The 23027-nt window shown below is 39.3% G+C and overlaps 1 protein-coding gene across 2 annotated transcripts in view; it reads right to left on the bottom strand.

Moving 5' to 3' along the window:
• The window catches only part of PPP1R1C (protein phosphatase 1 regulatory inhibitor subunit 1C), a 57643-nt gene that overhangs the window by 22755 nt on the left and 11861 nt on the right, over window positions 1-23027 (bottom strand). For both annotated transcript variants that reach the window (XR_010473696.1, XM_065068919.1), the window contains exons 3-4: window positions 2883-2920; window positions 686-746 (exon numbers count right to left, since the gene is read on the bottom strand). Coding sequence is in view for 1 of the 2 variants with exons in the window: in XM_065068919.1 (XP_064924991.1) it covers window positions 686-746; window positions 2883-2920 (99 nt within the window). In the remaining variant the exon portion in view is untranslated. The remainder of the gene's footprint in view (window positions 1-685; window positions 747-2882; window positions 2921-23027) is intronic.

Raw genomic sequence — 23027 nt, 5'->3', positions numbered from 1 at the left:
ATCACTAGAGATTTTGCTTCACTACAAGCATGGTCAAGTCAAACCCTGTTCAGAGTCATCTGAGAAACAGGTCCTAAATGGAGCTTTTCTGATCCCAGTTAGTATTCCTGCTGCTTTTACATTCATTCCTGCAAAGCACGTAGGCTCTTTAAACATTTACTGAGATTTCTTATTTCCCCTTGTCTTCACAAAAAAACTTGACCCTTCCTATGATCAGATACCCAGCCCACAACTTTTCTTTTCACAGCTGCCTGGAAAGGGAGGCAGAACATACCTGAGTAGTTTAAATACCAGAAAGCTGTATGGGCCCAGCAGTGCTAAAATGCACCTATTCAAGAAGTTCTCTTCAAAGTTTGGGACAGAATCACGTGTTACATCAAATTGATACAAGTATCAAGATTTGGCAAAAAAAAAAAAAAAAGAAAGAAAAAGTTTAGAAGAAGAAGAAATTGCTACTGCTGCAAGATTCTGTGGTGAGGTAAATATCCTAGATGGTTGGCCTCAATAGATAGTCAATGCCACACAATCGTTTTAGAGTGTGAAAACGGGGATGGGGAAGCACGAAGCTTTCCCAGCTGCGCTGCCAGGGGCAGAGCCATTGCTCCATTGCTGACACTGCAGGGTCTCCTCTGCAACACAGAGGAACAAGTCACGGGGCCGGGACAGGGACGGGACCTGCACGTACCTTTGAGGGCCGGCGGGGTGAAGACGCTCTGCTTCCTCTGCTTGGGAGAGGCACTCTGGGACTGGGCAGAACAGAGACAGCGGTCAGACACGGGCACCCACCCACGCTTCTGTTCACAACAGCTCCGGACATCGCCCCGCAGCTGCTTTCAGAGGGTGCACACACCAACCTGAGGACTTTCTAATAAAACTGTATTGTATAAACCTGATGCCAGCTCCCGGGCTTTCACAAACACAGGGGTTACTAAGACTAGATAGACAAAATATGTGTTTGATGGGCAATCTTTATGGCTCACAGGCAAAACAAACCCAATGCTACAAAAAATTACCCTTCACTCTAAAGAAATATTGTTAAACACAAAATTAAGACAGCCTGTGGTTTTAAGAGTCTATGCAAATGATTCTCATAAGGCAAATAGATGTTTGCATATATCAAAATAGTTGTAAATAGTTGCAAGATTTGCATTAACCAATATTCCAATTAAAGACAGTGTAATAAGTGGTTGTATGTATAGGTAACGTAGTATTTAAATTAATAATTTTTTTTACATAAATAAATGGAAGATCCCTCTCCCTGCACTTTTTCTATTTTTCTATTACTTCTAAAATAACAATTTCAGCAACCAATCACTCAGCTTTTAACTAGGCCCGATTTAAGTGATATATTTAGACAAAGTTAAACTTTTTACGGCCCCAAAATCACACCTACGCACAAAAGATAAATTAGTCCAAAATAAATGTAGTAAAATTACACATAGAGTAAAAGTGGTATAATTGCACCAACATATAGCTAGCAAAAACTAACTGGAATATATTCCACTGCTAAAGCAGAGCAACTTTGCAAAATGAAAGCAATTAAACTGGTAATTATACCAACACGACATATGTCCATATACAAAGGGTCTCTACAGCTATCTGAAAGCAGGTTGTAGCATAGAGGGTGTTGGTCTCTTCTCCTGAGTAGCAAGTGATAAGATCAGAGAAAATGGCCTCAAGTTGCACCAGGGAAGGTTCAAATTGCATATCAGGAAAAATTCATTCACAGAAAGGGTTGTGAAGCATTGGCACAGGCTGCCCAGGGAAGTGGTTGAGTCGCCACCCCTGGAGGTGTTTAAAAGATGTGTAGATGAGGCTCTTAGGGACATGGTTTAGTGACAGAGTTAGGTCATTGTTGGACTCAGTGATCTTGAGGGTCTCTTCCAACCCAAATGATGCTATGATTCTATGATATCACACATCTATGAGATCACACATATAGATAGCTTTTGAAGACATAAATATCATATCACATTCCTAAGGATTCCTAATCAATTTGTTGTAGTTGTTCATAAGGATGTTGCCTTTTCCCAAATATTTGTTAAAAATGTCTTTTCCCCTGAGTCCTTTGACTGGTATATAGTCTGTGAATTTTAATCAGATCTATTTCTTCGAGGAGCATTTGAGACAGCTCTTAAGAAAACTACTTTCACACAATTATAGCCAATCCTATTATCTTACCTTATCACAATGGATGGAATGATAACATTTATAAATAAAATATTGTCTTATTTTGAAAGAGAAAGCTATTTATAAACACTGCGGGATAGGTTGTTGATCCTCCCCCCAGTAAATCTTTGTAAGTCTGTATTTGAGTCCAAATTTGAACCAATCAATACCTCCTACTGCTATTTAAAGCACTGCCTGCTTCTCTGAGCAATGGGTGAAGGAGAAAGAGATCAGGGAATTGCAGGAGCTGTGCAAGGAAAGGTTAGAAAATTAGATTGGAGGAATCGACTTTTAACTCTTGTGTGAAGAACATTGATGTGCTGCCTGCTGTAGGCTTGGCAAATGTTGAGAGGAGAAGAGAAAAGCCTGTAATGCTTTTGTAGGTCAGCAGTGACCTGCAGACTCAAAGCAATGCAGGATGAGGTGACCTGGCAGGGTCACCTTGGGCCAGGTTTGCTAAGATTTATGAGGACACAGCAACAAGGCAATGGGGAAACTTGCCTTTCCCAGTTCCTGGCCACAGAGCTGAGATAAAACACAGCTTTACACAGCCCTGATTTGGAACCAATGGTTCTTAAAAGGCTGTGTTACTGAAGATGGCATGACAATGTAAATAAAATCATTAACCAGGATGAATCAGTGAGTTTCAAAGGGGTTTTAGCAATAGACATATTTTAACAATAAATATGTTTGGAAAAAAAATCATCACTTACCTCTGCCTGTGAGATATTTGTTCTCTTCTCGTCTTTTTCTAGAAGAGGAAAAGACATGGAAAGAGAAAAGTTAGTACAAAAGTGTTTCTCAGCCCTAACCCTTGCAACTCTGCCCCGAACCCTACAGCATTATTGTAAGAAATTACTCTTCTGATTTATAGCTTTTCTTTCTCTTTTGTGTGTCTGAGAAAACCAGAGGCCCTGATTAGTGTTTAGATACCAGCACTATGTCTAAACCACTTCTGTCTTTTGTCAGTGAACTAACAGCAGGTGAGGCAGTGCCTTCAGCAGCAGGTCCTTTGGCCAGGCTGGCAGCAAGGCTCACTGGTGGCCATTGGGACAGGTGGCTGTGTGACGTGGGACTGGATATCCCTCTGTGATCAGAAAAGGTTTGGTTGCCAAACAGCGTGCAGCAAAATCATGAAGGGCTCTACGGAACTCAAAGAATAATAAGAACCTCACCTCAGTTAAATTATTAATATACTAATACTAATATATACTAATATACTAATATAGCAATATACTAATACTGCTACTAAAGAGCACCTAACAGTAATATGTAAAATTAGCAAACCAAAGCTTAACAAAGACTAATCTTTCATTTTTAAAGGTTCATCACATTACTGGACTGTTTTTTTTTCCCCTGAAACTGCTTACTTTTGTTGCCTTAATTTGCTTCGGGCTATAGGCATGGCAGTAGTGGTCAGTTCCAGAGATTTCTATTGAAAATAAGTGTCTCTGAGAGCCTGTCTGAACAACTAAGTATAATTGTGTGGAACAGAGAAGGCTCAAGGATCTTCCTAACGATTTCTCTTAACCAATTTTTGCATGAGATTGAAATATTTTTCTACTATTCTCTTGATGTGGTTAACTGCCAGAAAGCATCTGTCTTCTGATGACGATTCCCCACATATTAGATGAAGATCACATAGGATCTTTGATGTACAGTAGTTTGGAGCTCTAAAATAAAATGCCATTAAAAACAGAGACATCAATCTCTCACTGTACCTACGCCCCTTCTAAAATTTTCCACTTGCATGTATCACTGTGCAGTTTCCACTGAGGTGTGGCAGACCTGTAAATGTAAGTCTGAGGGAAGAATTAGGTTTGGGCAATATCTCTTTATCTAACTTATCCTCTAGATACTGGCTGCTTGTGGTGTTCTGTGTGTGAGGGGACAAGCCAGTCCAGACAGACAGATTGCATACTCTATTGTGTTCTTTACCATTGTATCTGTTCATCTTGCAAATATTCATTGGCTTACTGGATTTTTTCAATTACCTTTATATGAAAGACTTATAGTCAAGTTTAAACAGCAAAGTTGAAAACAATGCTGATTACTGAACCATGGTCCCACAGATACTGAATTAGACAGGACAATTAGAAGGCCAGGTCCTGCCATTGACACTTGTATGAACTTTGGTAAGGTGACTAACCTCTTCCTTGACTTCCTCACCTGTAAATAAGTAATAGAAGTTTCTATTTAAGTATAGCAGTGTCTATTTGCCTTTGTGAAGCACTTTGGAGAATGAAAAGTTACGCTGGTTAAATGGGTGATTATTTATGTGCTTGCAATCTTTCTTAGTAGTTGTATACTGAACAGACACAGCCTTCAATAATTCAACATTGTGGTGTGCAGGGGGGAGTGGGGTTGTTGTTTTGTTTTGATTTGTTTTGTTTTGTTTGGCCTTGTTTTGTTTTGTTTTAGCTTAGGACCCTGGATTTAGTTTCGAGGTTGGAATTTGAATAAATCAGGAACTTTCAGCAGAAAACAATGAAAAGTAATCTATCTGCTATTCCTTCCTGAAACTCTAAACTTGCCCAGATTAAAAATATGTTTTGTAAACCCAAGCTAAGGCTTGCATAAGGAACAAAAACTGCAACCAGCAGCTTTGTTGGGTTTCAGCTCTTGTTCCTAAGGATGTATACAACTCTACACCCTTTGGTCTTGCACATTCAGTGCTCTTAGTGGGGCGACATTAAACCTACAAGAACTGGAAAGTTTCCAGCCTTTCCTTTCACCTAGCAGCCCTTATATGACAGACAACTTTGGGAACAAGAATTGGTCCTGTATGGAGTTAGAGAAATCATCCACAGGGCAAATAGTGACAATGAATAGCATCAGACAATGCAGAAACTTAAGAATGACTTACAAAATCCCACAAACAGTTTTTCTGATCCAGTAAACAAAGATCAGAAATTAACTTAAAGGAGTAAAGTGAAGTGTTTCAAGTGAATTGCGAGACAAAGGGAAAGTTAGAACTGGTTGGAGTTGCAGTTTGGTCGATGGAACATTTTGGAATGTATTTATTTTTGAGGACAGAAAGACCATTGCATGCCTGTTTTTGACAGGCATTTTGATCAGTAAGACTCAACGAAGAGTGTAGATTTTTAAGGAGAGTTGACAAGGAAAGGGAAGAAGAGAAGCTGAGATCCCTGAGTGCCATAGGCTGAGGCAGAGAGTAGAAAATAAACAAAAACTTTCTGTAGAGGAGAGGAAAAGATAAAAGGCAAGGGTGACATGGAAGGAAGACAGATGTACTCATGTGTAGCTGAGGTAGTAATGAGAGACATGGACAGTGGACTTGTAGCAGAAGTAAAAGGGAGAATTCAGTGGCGACAGAGCAGAGCTGGAGCGCAGTGTGGGGTGGAGCTCAATCAAAAGCCTGGGGAAATATTTTGAGACATCTTGGTCTAACTGAAGGATTAAATTAATAATTGTGTGAAGGTTCTTCCTTGGACAAACAGTGTTTTTCCAGTGTAACATACAATGCTTTGAAAGCAGTGTAAAATTAATGAAAGCATGTTCTTATAACAATCTTACTAAGAAACTGTCCTTGTGAGAGTCAATGCGTGTGGGAATTGATGCTCTCACTACAACAGGTCAGCTCTGGCATCAAAAGAATCCAAGTAGAGAATCTCTGTGACAACAGAATTTACAATGAGGATGGAAGGTACAAGGTAAAAAAGAACCTAATGAATTAGCTACTGCAAATCAGACATATCCAATTACAGAAATCAACCAGCCATGCATTTATGACCCTTAAATCCTTCTCAAATCCATTGACAATTATAAGCCGAATTTATTTACTGAACTCTTTGAGCATAAATTCCTCTTGAGAGGGGTCAGGAAAAAATCAGACACTAGATCCCAAATATCAGACTGGGATATCACATGATTTACAGGAGAGAATAAAATCCCTGGTTTCTCAGCATCCTTTAGTTCCCACTGACAACCGTGCAGTCAGGATTCTGCTCACAAAAAAAAGAAATATACAGAATGAGAAATTTCCTTATCATGTTTATAATTAGGCAATTATTTCACAGAGAATGTGAATTCAAGTGATCAGCTATTCCTTTCTTATATGAAACAAAACCCAAGTTCTCAGTACCTAACTTCTCCCTACAGATTTGCTCTCTTTTTGGGAACAGGAGGGAAGAGTTTTTAACAATGCTCCATTTTCCTCCCTCACAGACCATAATATTGCTCACAGAAAAAAATGCAGTTGTATTATATTCCAAATCTCAACATTTGCCTTTTCCCAGTTTAACTTATTCTTGGCTGCTCTAATGAACTGGCAGGAATTTAATTACTCAAGGAATTTCTTGACAGTTTTTATAATTTTTGTTTTGAAGTGATATAATACAAATCATTTGAGGTGTAGAGAACAGATTTGTACATTCTGAAGTTATGAAAAGTCAAGGTACATAAAAAAAACATTGGAAATTTGTTTAGAGGTTTTCACACCCATGATGAAGAAAAAGCAGTGGAGAACTTTCCTCTGTGCTGGATGAATAATGTCTGAGGCCAGTTTGATCCTTACCTTGTGTAGACTGCAGTAGCACCTAGCAAAATAAACAGGATTTCAGGCTTTAGTCAGCATCCTCAGGAGGAGAAATGGTCTGTGTTCATCAATGAAAGGTTCAGTCTGAAGGATATTTCCATCCATTCAGATATGTACATAGACGTTCTGAAATGAAGCCTTATTTATTTAAGGAGACACACTACTAAAAGTCCATCTACCTGCACAGAACCAATTTCAGCATTAGAGCTCTAAGCTCTAGTCTTTACCCAGGGCAAAATCTCACCAACCTGCAGGATTTGGCCTGGCTGTATTGCTGAAATATGGAGGAAGAAACACCAAGGGATTTGTCTCCCACACAGTCTTGTTAGGATAACTCCTTTGAGCATTTATTAGCACAGCCACCCAGCCAAGCTGACTCAGTAAGCCGAACTACCCCAAAGGTGTCATTATATCAGGTCAGAAAAGAACCGAGTGGAAGGAGGAGGCTGGTTGTAGCCTGGATGAAAATCATTTGACATTGCTGATCCCTTTTCCTGTGAATCTCCACGGTTGTGCAAATGGCATGACCACGCTGGGGGAAGCCTTATGGTTGTTTTAGAGTAAGATCAAAATTCATCTGCCTCTCTTCTCCCTCTGGATAATGTTAATGCACTTGGAGCTGCTATGCAGGGCAAGAGGTGACCTATTTTAAAAGTCTTGGCCTCTGATATCACCCATGGGCTCTGCAGTGGAGTCATCCGGCAAAGGCTTATCTCATCCAACTAAGTACCGTGCTTTCTTGCCCCTTGGCAAGAGCAAATAAAAGCCTTTTCTGTAAGGTTTCAGTCAGGCACAGGAGCAACAGAACAGGTCAGAGAGGCTGGCTTTTACACAAAAGAAACTCCGTAAGTGGCTGGTGTAATTGTTGGAGAAAGCTTCATGTAGGGAGTCTGGAATTTTCCTTGAGAAAACAAAGATGAGAAGTTTCAGATAAAAATCACAGGGGGCTGGATGGGGCTTTGGATTTGCTTCGTTCTTGTCAAAGTGTCTAAATTTTCCCTTAAAAAATAATAAGCACAATACACTCTAATTGCTCAGATAGTGGAAATAACCCATGAGCCACATGCCTATAACAGGTTTTAGTTAAAGAATGATTTAAACAAGAATGGTTTGAATCTGAAAGAAATGAGCCTGAAGACAGACTTTAAGGACACAATGACACCATTAATGTGGACCCTTCTTATAGTCCTGCCCCCACCCCTGTATAAACAGTGCCACTGGATAGAGCAAAGCAGATGAAGAGAAGCATGGACCCAGCCTTTCACATGCAAACTTTCAGCTGGACACCCCAAGCTAGAGACAGAAAGCAGATCATGCTCCTGCTATGAAATAGTTCAACCTCTTTCAGTTCATTTTGTTAATTTTGATGAAATGTCTCCATGAGCAAAGCTTTCTCTCTCAAAAATGTGAAAGAAATGAACCAATTTCTGACTTCTGATCAATATAATCAATGCTGATATACAGTTGGAAAACCAACATCATTTTCCTGGCTCTGGCTCCACTTAGCCATCTCTTGTGGTGAAGAGGAGGGTGGTCTTTCCTCCTGCGGGAGGATCAGGGGATGCTCGTGTGCTTGGGCTGTGGGCAGTAAAGCTCTGCTCCCTGCCCTGCTGTGTGCTAGCTGTGCAACAAGGCAAATCACCTATTTCAAAACCCTACATTTAAATGTATGACCTACACAATTTTAGGAACTAAGAAACAGGTAATTTTCCAAATAATTCTTCATTCTCTTGTCACTTAGTGGTACATAAACCTGAAATTTTCTGAAAATTTTGTTTCAGTAATTTCACATTTCAATTTTTTCATCAATAAAGTAAGGGATATCAGCTTGCCTCTTTGGTGTTTGCCCACCACCATTTGTGTTTGTAAAACAAGCTCATTGAAATCTGATACAGCAATTGTCTGGCATAATGTTGTTTTGCTTTTCTGCTCTCAAAACTATTTTCTCTTTCCTCCAGAAGACAAAGTAAGATCAAAAAAATATATTATGTTCTGCTTTTGCCAGAGGTCTAACTGCAGATTGACAGATTAGCTAGCATCTCATGGTTTTTTGCTAAGCCACTGAGGCGAGAACTGGAAAAAAAGTCTAAAAAGGCAAATATAGAAAATGCTTACGTAATTAATTGTTTGACTTTTGCTTGCTGGTTTTTATTTGCCTGTACCTATCAATGAAAACTTGACTATGGGTATAGATGTAATTACATCCAGTTACAAAAAAAAATATCCTGGTAAGCCCTTCTGGCATGAGTATATGTTTCTAAAATCTTCACATTGCAAAAGCACCTCATTAAACTCCAGTATTGCAGCTGCTGCGGTGAACGTAGCTGGAGGGTCTGCTCCCCTCCTCAGTCAAGTGCTGACAAGAGAGTGAGTATATTGCGGTTCTGCTGCATCTCACACACTAATCAGCATCTAAATTACTGCTTGGCCCTTTAGGGAACACTAATAACAAGATTTGTATAGGAAATATTAACAAAAATGTAGGGGAGAGAGGAATTTGCTATACACACAAGCATTTGCGTGCTTATTCTGTCGGGCATTTGCAGTTACGGTGTGCAGCATGCAAAAGGTCCAGCACTGCTGTCAAGAGACATCTCATCATGCTGGTTCAGAGGTGATAGTGCAGTAGCTCTTCCCAACTAGCTCCTGACTGTAACCAGCCCCCTGTAGTTCACTAAAATGCCACAGGCCAGATGAATCAGCTGTTTGGACATGTAAAATTTTCTTTCCAGGTAAACTAGTCTGTTTATATTTATGTAGCTCTGTATTTCCCACCTTCAATATTCAAGTAGCCATTACTAGTACTTAGAGTAGGGGCAGAAATCTCCTTTGCTAGACCAAATCCTTCCTAGTGGTGCTCAAAGTCAACCTCTAAATGAAAAGAAGCATCAGTCTTTTTCCTCCCAACATGCACAACAACATCCAATCCAAACAACATCTCTGTCTCTGAACATCATACAGACTGTATCCAAGGACCCACTTTCAACAGCACAGCCATAAGAATATAAAATAAAACCACCTTTCATAAATTACACAGATCTAAACCTATTTAAAACATACATTTCGAGGTCATAATCTGGTTTGGAAGAAAGTGGAGACATTACAAACCTTAAATGTGAATCTAAATTATTTGTTTACATCACACAGATCTCGGAAGGGAATTATAGTGAGTGATTTACCAACATGTTATTCCAGTTTCATGCCAGACTCATGGAAATCAGTCTAGTTTCACTGGCATTAAACAAGAATATGACAGTGATGAATCAGATCTGCAGCCTTACCACAAAGCAGTCATGAATTATTTCAACAAACACAAAAAATCATCCCTCTCTCAAGCATTTTGTTTTCAATTTTTCATTCTCCCTCCCTAAGATAGCTGTTAAATATAAATATATATATATATAAATCTAATCAAGCCCCATAAATCAAATACAGCTTCTCAAAATATACATTGGAACAGAATTCTAATTTAAGTCTTTGTTTTCTCTCTTTTTATTAATAAGGACTGAGTTGTTTGGTCTGCCTGCTTGGAGTTACACCTCTGCCTGACTCTGTGATCTTCCAGCTCCTGCCAGCTCTATACGGCTCTTTCTGATACTATCCTGGCTTTGAATGACAGAACACAAAACAGACTTCATGGAAAAACCTGTCATGAAAAAATCCTTCCATGCAGAGGTTTATTTTCCTCACAGCACTGGAGTCCCCATTCTGTAGCCCTGCTCCATGAGAAAGTCAGGCAAGCATGGAGTGTGGAGCAGACCTTCCTGACATGAAGTCCCTCATCCATCATATGGGGACAATTACAGACTTGGCAGGTCTTGCTGGGGAAAGTAATCAACCCAGGGAGAAATACACTTGAAATAAACATTCTGTTTGGATAACTAATGTAAAGTTTGACTTGAATCACGATATAAAAAATTCTAGGCTTGAAGTTGCTTCCTTCTAGTTGGTTTCTAAGCAGCACAAATGCCCCTCTGCTGAAAGAAACGGAGATGGCTTTCAAAGAACAACTGACTAAAAAGGAAGAACCAGAAGAAGGTAACTAAAAGTATCTTTTTTCTTTTGATCTCTCAGATGAGACATTTTCTGGACACAATATAAATCTCTTACTAAATTACCAGGAATTACTCCAAGATAAACTTTTCATATAACATGCAGCTGGCCAGTGTGGGATCATGGCATCAAAGCCTGGAGAAACCTCTGGCAAGACCACAGGGTGTCACTGTGGGCAGAAGCTCCAGGTCAGGGTCTGCCTCTGCATTGCTTCAGAGCTCCATTAAATTAATTTGTTCTGAAAGAATACCATTTAGTTAACAGAAGGTACTGCGTTCCATTTCCAGCACAACAAAGTTAAGCTTAGTCACAAACCTGCCCTGCCTGTTACACTCTGACATTCTGCAAATAGGAGCCCTGTCAGTGCTTCAGGCAAAATGAATCCAGCACAGGAGTTCAATACACGTGGAGGGCTGCTCAGCACAAATACTGTGGCAAATCTACAGTCTGCACCAGCAAAACAAACCGGGAGAGAAATGCGAGACAGAAAACTATTTTACTGCTGACTTTATTAGGGCATAAGCAATAGGTAGTTTTGCCATTGACTTAAAAGTGCAGATTTTATGGTATATATAGAGCATGAGCTTGGTATAGAGAGAAAAAAGGCAAACTACTTTCTCATTTAATGAACTAGTTCAAGAGTTAGTGCAGTTGGGAAAGAACTTCAGCTATATGTACAGTGGCTTCTTAGTAAGAACTCTTATTCATTATCTAAATTAAGTAATGACATTTGCATTAATATCACTGCATCTTTGAAAATCCAGGTTAATTCATTGAACTAAGTAAAAATAAGTGAGATTAACTGAAGAAAACTGCTGTGATTGGTGGTGTGAAATTTAAAATCCTTGGCCTATTGGGAAGATTGATGGTAAATTCAAGTCTCAAAATGTGTGAAGTAAGACTTAAACGATACACGATGATTTAGATATGACTCTCTTTTGTGCACTGATGATTCAAATATCTCTTTTAGATTGGAATATATGTAAGAAAATTTCATCTATTCCTGAAGCAAATAAATGTAAACCAGGGTGACACTGATTTTCTGGTGTGAGCCAGAAGGGAAAGCTTACAGCCAGCAGAAGGTGCTGGAGGTGCCCCAGGAGGTGCTGGAGTGCCAAACCGAGCCACAAGAAGACCTTGGAAAAATATGCTTTCACAGACATATGGAATGAAGCAATGGACAAGGAGTGGAAAATAGATCTAAAGGAAATTGTAGTATCTCAAAGTTTGTCCAACTGTGCAGCAGGAGGACTCACTTTTATTGTAAGGTTACATTGACACAGGGTCTATTGACAAAAAAGCAGACATCAATAAAGAGTACATCTCTGCTGCATGGAGTAAGTTTCTACATTCACAGCATAGCCTCATCTGGCCTGAAACCTTACAGTGAAAGAAAAGGCTCACACAAAACAGGAGGGCAATGGAAATAAAGACAGCTTTTGAGAGGTTAGAGGAGGGCCAGAGCTTTCCAGTGACTGCCAGCAAACACTCAACAGGTTCAAAGAACAGAAGTGCCTCTGAAATGAATGTGACAGAGCAAAACATACTGCCAGACTACTAAATATTTACAAATAATGGCTACTGTTTTACCAAGTGTTACCAAAGCACTTACCCAAAAACTTCCCAAATAGCTTGCAATTACTTCGTCTGTTGACTCAGTCATAACAACCTATTAGTGTCCGAAAAGACTTAACATGTTCATTAAGTATTTTCAGATACAAAAGGAAGCTAAGTACCTTGAGAAGATGGTTACCCAGTGTTGTGAATTCATCAGCAATGCTGATTAGTATTAATAATGTGTTACTTTCCAGCTGCTTGCTTGCTTTATGTTCAGTCTATGTTCAAATTACATACTGAGGAGATTGAAGATCTAAATACAACTGAGGCAAAGATGATGACGAAAAGTCCATTGTTACCAGAAATATAATACTAGCTGATCCCCTGATATAGATTTAAACCATTTCCTAATAGCTTCATGTGTGGGAATCAATTTTGATGGAAAATGGCTCCAAATCGACCCACTGATCGCAATCTTTATATCAGAGTTACAGCTGCAATAGCTATCACTGTGACCAGTTCCTTTTTTCAGTTATGAACTGTAGGAGTATTCTACGTTTTAAAAGAAAAGCCAGCAGCAGCAGCCAAAACTAAAAAAAGTCAAACAATTTTTAGCATGCTATAGCTCATAAAGTCATTTAAAAACATTGTAGCTGAACAGTTGTGTATTGTACATTCTGGAAAGTGACATTTACCAGGGGAGAAGAAAACAAACACAAAACAATAAAACTCTTCCTTAGCCAGTGATTAGTATTGCTGCTTTTGCAGTTTCCTTCCTTTTGGAATAATACCTCAAGGATTTCAGAAAGAATGTGTTGTAAAACCAGTCTGGCCAACTGCTTGCAGCTTGCTTATGGTTAGAATGCACATGCATAAAGCTCCTCACATACATGTATCATCCTATGCACGAACCAAGCAAGCTACTAATCATGGTACTTCTTGGGATTTATGACCCTCTTCACAAAAACAAAACAACCCCAAAAAACAGTTTTGTAAATTCATTCTTTGGTTTTCTAAGCTTTCAAAGAGCCAGTAAAATGAGGTTCCATAATCTCTTTTTTGCAATCAGCATGACTAGGTGGGATGGGAAAGACAGGGCAATCATAATTATCTCAGACTTTGTCATCTGTATTTTCCAAAGGCATTTTTCAGAATTTCTACTAACCTCACTACATACCAGAGACGAAGGGGACCCTGGATTTTGTTTTATCCATCTCCATCTGTACTGTCACAATCAGAAACACCTTACTGTTATTCCCATGGAATGAGCTGTTCCACACTCTCTTACAGGATAAGCCGCATACACTAAAGCCTAAGGTACACACCAGCATCAGCATTTTAGGAGACTTGAAAGCACATTTCTAAACAATTACAGCCCTGCGGTCTACTTCCTGTATTTCAAAAACAGACAGTAAAAACCTAGTGTTAATTGGGATCGAAAGATCTTCTGAAAGGGAAAATTTGTTTTTCTTACCTACTCCTCCACTTGCTTTTTAGTTCATCAGAACATTTCCACCTCAAAGAGAAAAGCTTATAAAAGTACACTTTGTAATACAAATATGTTGCATTCGGACCAGATGGGCTTGTAGATTGAATTGCTCCCTGATTCTGTAGCTGTCCTGCAGATCCAAATATAACAGAGAGAAGGTGGAGAAGTGCTGCAGCAATGTGGTGGCTGATCCAGAGATGCTACTGTTTGGTGGTGGTAAAACAAAGTGGGAAAGCCTCATCCAGAACTTCTTTGCTCTCTGTCACTGTCTGAGAGCAGCTATGTCAGGGAACGTCAGGAAGAGCTGAAGCAAACACTATTACCACAAGCTTTCTTCTTTCTCTATAGTGGGGGCTCAGAGCAGAAATGTTTAGGCTATGGGATGACTAGGTACCAGGATACTGGTCCTGCAGGATGCAGTAGAGCTCACTGCTTTATTGAACTTTCCATCTGCCTTCCTCAAGCTCATGTTCTGCCTGGTGTGACTCTTCCCTGCTTGTCTCATCAGAATGAAGGACATGGTCTCTGGATGAAAAACACTGCCTTTAAAATGCACATTCATCTACTCAGCACTGTGAACTCTCTAATCATAGAATGATAGAATCATTTCAGTTGGAAGAGACCTGCAGAATCATTGGGTACAACCATAAAATATCTAAGTGTGGTTTGTTTCCACAAGATGAATAATACTAAGACATAAATTGTCTGTGGTACACGTGCATCTCAGGTGTTCCAGGGAAGACATGAACAAAGAGAGAACATGTAACTGTGCTTCATTCTGCTACTATGATATTCTCTTGATCCCCCTGTAAAGCCATTTGAAAAAAATATTAGGAGTGATGATTTTCAATACAGGCACGTGAATCAGGTTGTGAAGGGAAGAAGGCGAAAAAAGAGCTCCTTCCAATAGACATATAGTTTAATTCTACCCTAGAACTGCTTTGACTACTGTAAAAAGAGACTTGGCTGCTCCAGCTGATCTTGTTTCCACCAGCTGGTGACACAGACAGCTCAGACTCAGGGGAAAGCAGCACGAAGCTCTGCACCTCCATGCACACTCTCTGAATTCCCACAGTCCAGCCTTGTGTAGCTTTTATGATCAATAGCTTTGTTTTGTTTAGAGTCTTGCTGGCTTTCAGTCCAGATTAATTAAATTCCCACTTCTGGTGTATTTTGAAGTTTTAACTTCATTTACTCCACATGAAGAGTTAAATTTTGCCTCTGAAAGCTCAGTAAATGGGGCTATCTTAATTGACACTTTAAGTGCAACCCCTTCCCGATATTCTGAACATAATGAGGTTAGTGCTAAAAGCTGGATTCTCTCTCATCTGTCTGCACTGTCTATTTATTCTGCACACGTCACCATGGTAAATGAGTGCTGCATTAAGTACTAAATAGTAGAGGTCAGACAAACACTGTGTTGTTTGGTTTTTTTTTTTTCCCCTCAGCAAGGCTGAAATATTTATTAATGGGTTTCAGTTTATTACCTGATGAGAAAAAAAATATCATTATTGCCAGCATAATTTAAGCACAATCTCAAAACAAAGTAATTTGACATTCCTATTCAAAACACTTTGTCTTCATTTCAAATGGTCTCTAAAATTTTTTACTGTTTAAAAAACCCCACTCAAAATACAAACAGAACACTTGCTCCAGCCTAAACTGGACCTATTTTGATCCAAACTAAATTTCTTTGAAGACTACTAGCCCTTCTTCCCCCTCAATTGTATATTCATGTAGCTGTATAAAATATAGCTTAATGCTTTGATTATAAGATGTAGTTAATTACACCTAGGCAATTTTTTTAAATAGAAAAACTCACCATCTATTCAGAATTCTCACCAAAACAGACGGCATGAGGTGTGTAAGTATTTGGCACAGTGCAAACCTGTTAGAGTTCCTCTAGCAAAATATTAAGCCTTATGAATGCAATAAAGTTAGAAGCTGTGCTTCCTCACCAGGTGAGGTGGCTGTGCATGCTGCTATTCTCTGCCCAAGGCACACCTCTTTGTCATGTTAATACACACACAGCTGATAACAGAGGTAAACAGTCTGAAAGCTTATCAGTCCTGACGTTGAATAAACAAGCAGATGGAGATCTGTAATGTGAAGCCATATATATTAAAAATGATTTGCAAATAATCTCCTGTGGTGGAAAAAGGCTGTTTCTATGGTGCTTTTGTATAAGTAATGAGGAAAACAGATGAAAAGTACAAGGTTCAACTCTAAAAATATCTCCTTCACTTTTAGATAGTTCCACGGACGTTGACCCTTCCAACACAAAACCAACAGGAGGCAGGGAGCAGGTGGAACAAATAATGTCACAGTACACATTAGGGGCTTAGCTGCACTGATAAATAAAGAAGTATGTCAATTCACCTGTTGGGGATTTAAGACTGGAACAAGAGAAATGGGTAAATGCTATTCCACCCAAATTGGGAGCAAGTAAACTTTTTTTTGCTTGATGGCCTCTCACCTGCACCACTTCTCTGACCTCCACCAGAAATTTGAGACCTGGTGGTGAATATCCAACCTCTATTTCCAGTTTGCAGGGCTGAGTCAGACCTTTCCACAGACCAGAGCTTTCTGGGCCAGCGTTTGCATCCCACGCTCCCCCTTCTTGCAGAGGGAGGCCAGGTTTTGGGGAACAAGAGGGACTGGTTGTCTTGTTTTGACTAAATTTAGTCACTTCAACCAACTAGACCATAGTCAATAGAAGTTAGCAAGCTCATAGGGGCTATGTGTCGTGTGAAATGTACCTATCAATCATCACTAAGCACTGGAAATAAAGGAAGCATGGATAAAAGTAAATATGAAAAATGAGGGAAGTGAATTATGACCAGAACATGCACGATACCTTTTTACTTTTCCTGAGTAGTTTTCAGACACTTATCCTTGTTAAAGCATTACTTACTGACTAAAGAGAGTCCAGACTCAACCTGGGTACTATATGAAATAGCGTTTCTTACCGTTTCAGACTATGTGTTTTATACAATGACTAAAATGTTCCCAGGGAATGTTTCTGTTTGTGAACTAATATGTTAATGACTGCAAAGAACAGCAAAAATGTATCTGGCTGTTTTAGTGATAACTTTTGGGCTAGGGCACAGTGCATCCCAACCAAATAAAGGTTAGTCTTCTAGCTTGCTGTCTTTGCCGTACTGCAGGGATGTCCCAGTTTCAGCTGCGGTAGAGTTAATTTTCTTCCTCATAGCTGCTATGGTGCTGTGGTTTGGATTTACAATAAGAATAATGTTGATAACACACTGATGTTTTAGTTGTTGCTGGGTAATCAAGGACTTTTTGGCTTCTCATGCCGTGTCAGGTGCACAAGAAGCTGGGAAGGGGCACCGCTGGGACAGCTGACCCAAACTGACCAAAGGGATGTTCCATATCATGTGATGTCATGATCAGTATATTTTGGGGGAAGAAGAAGGAAGGTGGGGAAATTTGGAGTCATGGTAGTTGTCTTCCCAAGTAACCACTGCGTGTGATAGAGCCCTGCTTTCCTGGGGATGGCTGAACACCTGCGTGCCCATGGGAAGAGGTGAATGAAGCCCTTGTTTTGCTTTACTTGCATGTGTGGCTTTTGCTTTACCTATTAAACTGTCTTTATGTCAAGCCATGAGTTTTCTCACTTTTACTCTTCTGATTCTCTCCCCCATCCCATCTGGGGATGCATGGCTGAGTGGGGCTTAGTTGCCAGCTGGGGTTAAACCACGACAAAGGAGCAGGACAGGTGGTGACAATGACATATAAAATCCTCACCCTTCCATGAAACCTTTTCATGATAGAGGCTAATGAAAGCTTCTTTTTTTTAAAAAAAAAAAAAATCCATTGCTTCTCTTTGGAAGCTTCTGGACTCCCGTCACTTCTGAACTCCATTAAAAACAGCTCCAGCAGAGTTTCCTGTTTGGTTGGTTGGGGTTTTTTAAGGCCCTGAAGTTTTAATTGTCAAGGGTCAAATCATGGAGACTCTACTCACACTGCATATGTGTGAGGAACTTACACTGTGGCTTGTCCCAGGGGCTTCTGTAAACCTGAACTGCAGAGTAAATTCAAAGTCACTTGAACGAAAGAACATCCAATCATAGTGTATATAGGTAAGAAAAAGGAATGTAGTTTGCCACTAAATGTTTCCAGTCACACATCAATCTGCAAACGCAGAATGTTTTCAAGCACAGAGATTTTCATCTCTGTTCTAGAATCCCTATCACCTGTCAGGTCTTATGCAATGTTTAGTTTATGTATTACATTGTTTCACTGTGTCAGATTGTGCTTTCCAGCACAGGCCTAAAGTACGAGAAGGTCCTCACTGCCCTGACCAATGGTGCTTGATCTCTGAGCATCCTGGTGCTGTTGGTAATCTACACTGAGTTGTACCAATCCAGTGGCAGGAGGGAATACAAATCTTTTTAATTGCTTATTGCCATAACTCCATGAACTCCTAGACTGAAATAAAAACATACAGTGCACTTAAATGGTGGCCACATTTACATGTGGAAAGGCCAACTACTTTAACAACAAAAAAAATACAGTTAATGACAGCTTTTATTAATGTACTGCTTTCCTGAATGCTTTATTACCACATTAAAAGCCTAAATTTGCAATTGAAACCAGCTGCTATTTGGCTTACTCACTTTCTATTTCTTGAACCAAAGTAAGCAGTATGTCCTACCAGAATCTCATGCTTTTGAAAAACATATCAGTTTTCACGAACTGTGGAACCCAGAATTCTCAGCTGCCTCAAGTTTCAGTGAGATTTTTGCCTGAGAAAGTATAGCAGGATTGTTTGACAATGACCAGAAACAGCTGTCTCCTATCTAGCAGCTCTTTTTGGTCCCAGTTTATTTTGTCTTGGGAAAACAAACAAAAAGAACATTACATGGAAAAAAAAAATTACATTCACTCACCTAAAAGTATAATCTAACAAATATTAGTTACAAACATTAATGCTGGGTATTGCATCTTCCATTTATCCCCTCAAAGATGCGGTGCTGGTATAGTTTGCGTCATCAGAAAAGCACGTCTATAAGTGTTTAGGAGATGTATTGTGCAGGGAAAATATGAGAGTGTCTAGAACCAATTTAGCATGAAAAACCTCATCTTGTTTGGGTTGTTGTGGGATTGTCAAAGGTGTATGGACAGTTTTTCCTCCTTCCACCCCTCTGGCTGTGTTGTTTGCTACTACACTGAATATTGACTCTGCTCCTGAGGCATCTCACCAGGCCTCTGGGGAAGAAGCAGTAAACTGAAAGGCATGAATCCCTCTCTGGACAACTGAAAAGCAGCTGGAACAAGACAGAAAAACTGCTAATGTCCAAAGACAAGCTACAAGCAAGTTCCTTGTCTGGAGACAGGTACAGCTTAGTCATCTTCAAGTTATGATTTCCAGCCTTCAGAAAACTCAGATTTACTGAGTTGTACTTGGAATATGCATTTTATATTGCTTTTGCAGTGATAATATATGCTTTCTGCCTTGAAATGAGATTTGCAAAACAAAATCTCTGGAGAAGAGTTATCAAAACACATTGCTATGTTCTTATTTCCAAGCACCAAGTAACATTCACATTACAAACAAGGAAGCCAAAGTAGGCAACTGAGCAGAAAGGAGAGCTGGAAACAGAAAATGCATAGAAAGTTCAGAAATTTAGAAGTTTATCCTAATGTTTACCCATATTCTAATGCTTCAAGGAGACCAAACCCTTTGACACAAATTGAACCGTCTTTGCCAACCAGACTGTTTGATGTTGTGTTGGCTCTGTGACAAAGCCAGGCTGCACAGGAACACTGGCACTGTTTTCTGATCAAAGCGAACCCTTATGCTGTTGAACCTGAGCTGTAGTCTGACATGTTTTCCTCCCTCAGCCATCACTCCTCTACGTTGCCACCAGCTTTTTATTGAGCCATTGCAGTGTGATATTCTGCTAGTTTAAAGCATAGTCAGACTTTTATTTCAGATTATAAGACTTGATTTTCATATATATCCTGCTATGCCTGGTAAGGAGACAGGAGGTCATGAATATATTATAGCAGTACAGAAAAGGTTGTTTTCAGGGTATGGTGATATTCAGTTTCTGTTGGCTGCAGTGATATTGCAAGAGAAAGAAGAACCAGGAGAGCTTTAGCAGTTTTTGGATTGAGCCCGTGTGCAGCAAAATAGTTAAACGTGTCCTTAAAATTAAGCATGTGCTGATGTTTCCATTATAAAGGACAGACATGGAGCAGCTGTGGCTGTAGCAGGACACGAGTGGGTTACCCCAGTAACCCACACAAGCATCTTGCATAGGATGAGATGCTGCACTTTTTTGCAGTTCTGTCCATTAATATTTGGGTTTGCTTTCATAGTGTTAGGGAATAGACTACCTTAGCTTATTGAAAAGTAAAACAGTCTTATATTTTCAAACAAAAGTAAAACTGCTCACAAAATATAACTCCATTGATGGAGCATTTTCATGAATGACGCTGATGAAAGCAACTGAAGCATGATAGAGTTAACTAACTTCATCATTCAAGTCTCAATTTTCTAGCACTAGCTTCTCTGCTCAAATGTGACACAACTCACCACAGAGCACTTTACAGAGCACTTACAGAAAGAGTTAAGGGTTTCTTCATTGTTATGTTGCTTCACAAGCCCATATTATTACCCACTGCAATTGTTGTAGCTGCAATTCAAATCTCTCTTCTTTTGACTTTGATTGCAATTATATATGATACCAATCAGAGGGAACAGGAGAAAATGCACCAGTCACTGATACTGAAGGCTGGATATTAGCTCCTGCAGTCACGTCTACCACTTGTCTTTAAATCATTTAGTGTGTTCTAGCTCTTACTGTCTCCTTGGAAGAAGGGAAGCCAAGCAGACTCTTCTTATAGTTTTTGAGTAGCGGTCATCAGTTTAAAATTACTTAGCCTTGGTAGATACTCCATCTTCACTTCGTAACACAATGGACCTGACCTAAATCAGTGAAGACAGACTCCTGTCAAAGCTGTAGTAGACATCAGGGGCAGATGCAAAGACTTAGAAGAAAACAATTATTTTACATCTTTGTATGGCATCACTCAAACTGAATTTATTATAAAGTTCTGAAATGTCCAAACACATTTTACTGCCTTCTGGTTTCCAGATGAGTCTGCATCCAGAACACCAGAATACCACAAGAATGCTGCTTTTTTCCTGCTTCAATCAAAAGCAGCTGCAACAGAGGCTATAGAAAAGTCTGATTCTCAGAAAATGTCTGTTTCTGTTTTGCAAAAGAAGTTTAAATAATTTGAGTAAACTTTGCAGTGGCATCTAAACTTTTAGAATTGCATTAGGACATGTATTTCAAACCCTTGGAAGCATATCCTTCACTAGCTGTTTTCTCCTAATGAGGGAATTGGAGTACTCTGGTGGGTAAAATTCAAGAGATGGGATTCTTGTTTGGCCCAGATCTAATTTAATAGGTGGCTTTGACAGTATCACTTAAATTCTCTGCTGCTCAGTTTCCCTGTTGACCTAGGGAATCACACTTCTAAAGCAACTTGCTGGAGTGTCAACTTACTATTATTATATTATTGACTACAAACATGTAGTGAGAAATTTAACATTTTTGGAGACAAATCCTTACTCTGCATGCCATTGAATTCTATTCAAAAGCCAATAACAGACCAGACTTTTGGGTTTAATCAGCAAGGTATCAAGAGTCCCTAGAACTAGCTGACTCCTCTGAAAATTGAAGGTATACAGTAATTTCAGAAGCTGTGCAGCACCTTGCAAGATCACACCCATAAGAAATATTTTTACTATTTATACTTCCATTGTAAAGCTATTGTCTGCCTTTCCAGTTGGGCATTACAGTCCTTGTATTCAGTGGGCTTACACAACTACATGTGCACACCCCATTCAAAACACTTGCTCGTATCAAGAATGCCATATGGAAATACGCACACGCATGCTCATGGATAAACCACATGGTGAGGTGCAGGAAAACAAAGGTGCTTTTAAAGTTTTATTTTTTTTATCTGACTTCATGCAAAATTAAAAAACAAGACTATTATAATTTAAACAAAGAATACCTTCACTGATATTAGTTCCCAGTATCTAGTAAGGGGGGCTAATATCTAAAGGAATATATGTAAATAAGTGAAGAAGGTGAATGTACTAGCTCTTGGGCTTGTATGGAAGATGACTGATATTTGCAGCAATCCTGACTCATAATAAAAATGATTTATTTAAAGATTCATTATGAACATTGCAGGAAAGGAGATAACAGACATGCATCACTTTGTTTACAGTAAAATTTCCTGTAAATTAAAAAGAGTTCTTATTCTCTGTTTGGTTTTGATTTGGTACTGTACCAAGTATCTGTTTATAAAAGGAAATATGACAGTACAAAGTGTACAAAGTGAATTGCAAAAGAGATTAACAGTCAAGGTGAATTTGCTTTAAATTAAGTCCTAGCAACACAGACACTGTAGATCACACTGAGGTAAGGAAAGTCAGTCTAAGTAAGACAGATCTTTTGTGTACCACTACTGAGAGCTGAACTGCCCAAAATTCAGGCCAGAAAGCTACTCCCCAAACTGGGATTGATGTTACACCTGCAGCAAATGCATGGGTCACCCTCAGTGCCAAAAGAATATAACCCGAGCCATATCTCATGCTAGAACATCCCTAATCTGTGTGCTGTGCTGCAATGACCTCAACCCCTAGAACAGGGCTCTCTAAATGCTTCTTTCTGTGCATTTCTGAGGAACTTCAGCTACTGGTGATCTCAATCAGAATTGTAAATCATCAACACAGTGCGGTAAGTGAAAATCCTAATAGAGCTAGGATGGGTTTGGTTTACTGAGGTGCCAGTGCATACAGCAGTGACCTGAGACACATCAGTGAGATAAAACCTGAACTGCTTTTAAAAAAAGATTCAGGTGATGAAGAGATAAGGAAGGAAAAAACACTGCAGAGTACTATAAAAAAGAAAAGTTTGATATAAATTAGGCAGTGTCTTTCAAAGGGATTATGTCTTGAGGAATTTTTCTTGAAATCCAGTTTTGCTGAGCTATTTACTTATAATACTCCCTAAACAGCTTAAATAAGAGTCTTTCTGAAGTTACATTTAGGTGACAAAGTATGTTGCAATGTCTCAGGCCACAGAAAATCTGCTGGGAGGAGACTTGCATGAAGATAATGTATGAACAATTGAAAAGGAGTAGTGAAAA

Source organism: Columba livia, chromosome 7 (assembly GCF_036013475.1).
Source record: "Columba livia isolate bColLiv1 breed racing homer chromosome 7, bColLiv1.pat.W.v2, whole genome shotgun sequence".
In the NCBI taxonomy this organism is placed as follows: domain Eukaryota; kingdom Metazoa; phylum Chordata; class Aves; order Columbiformes; family Columbidae; genus Columba; species Columba livia.
This window is presented reverse-complemented; position numbering and strand designations above follow the sequence as displayed.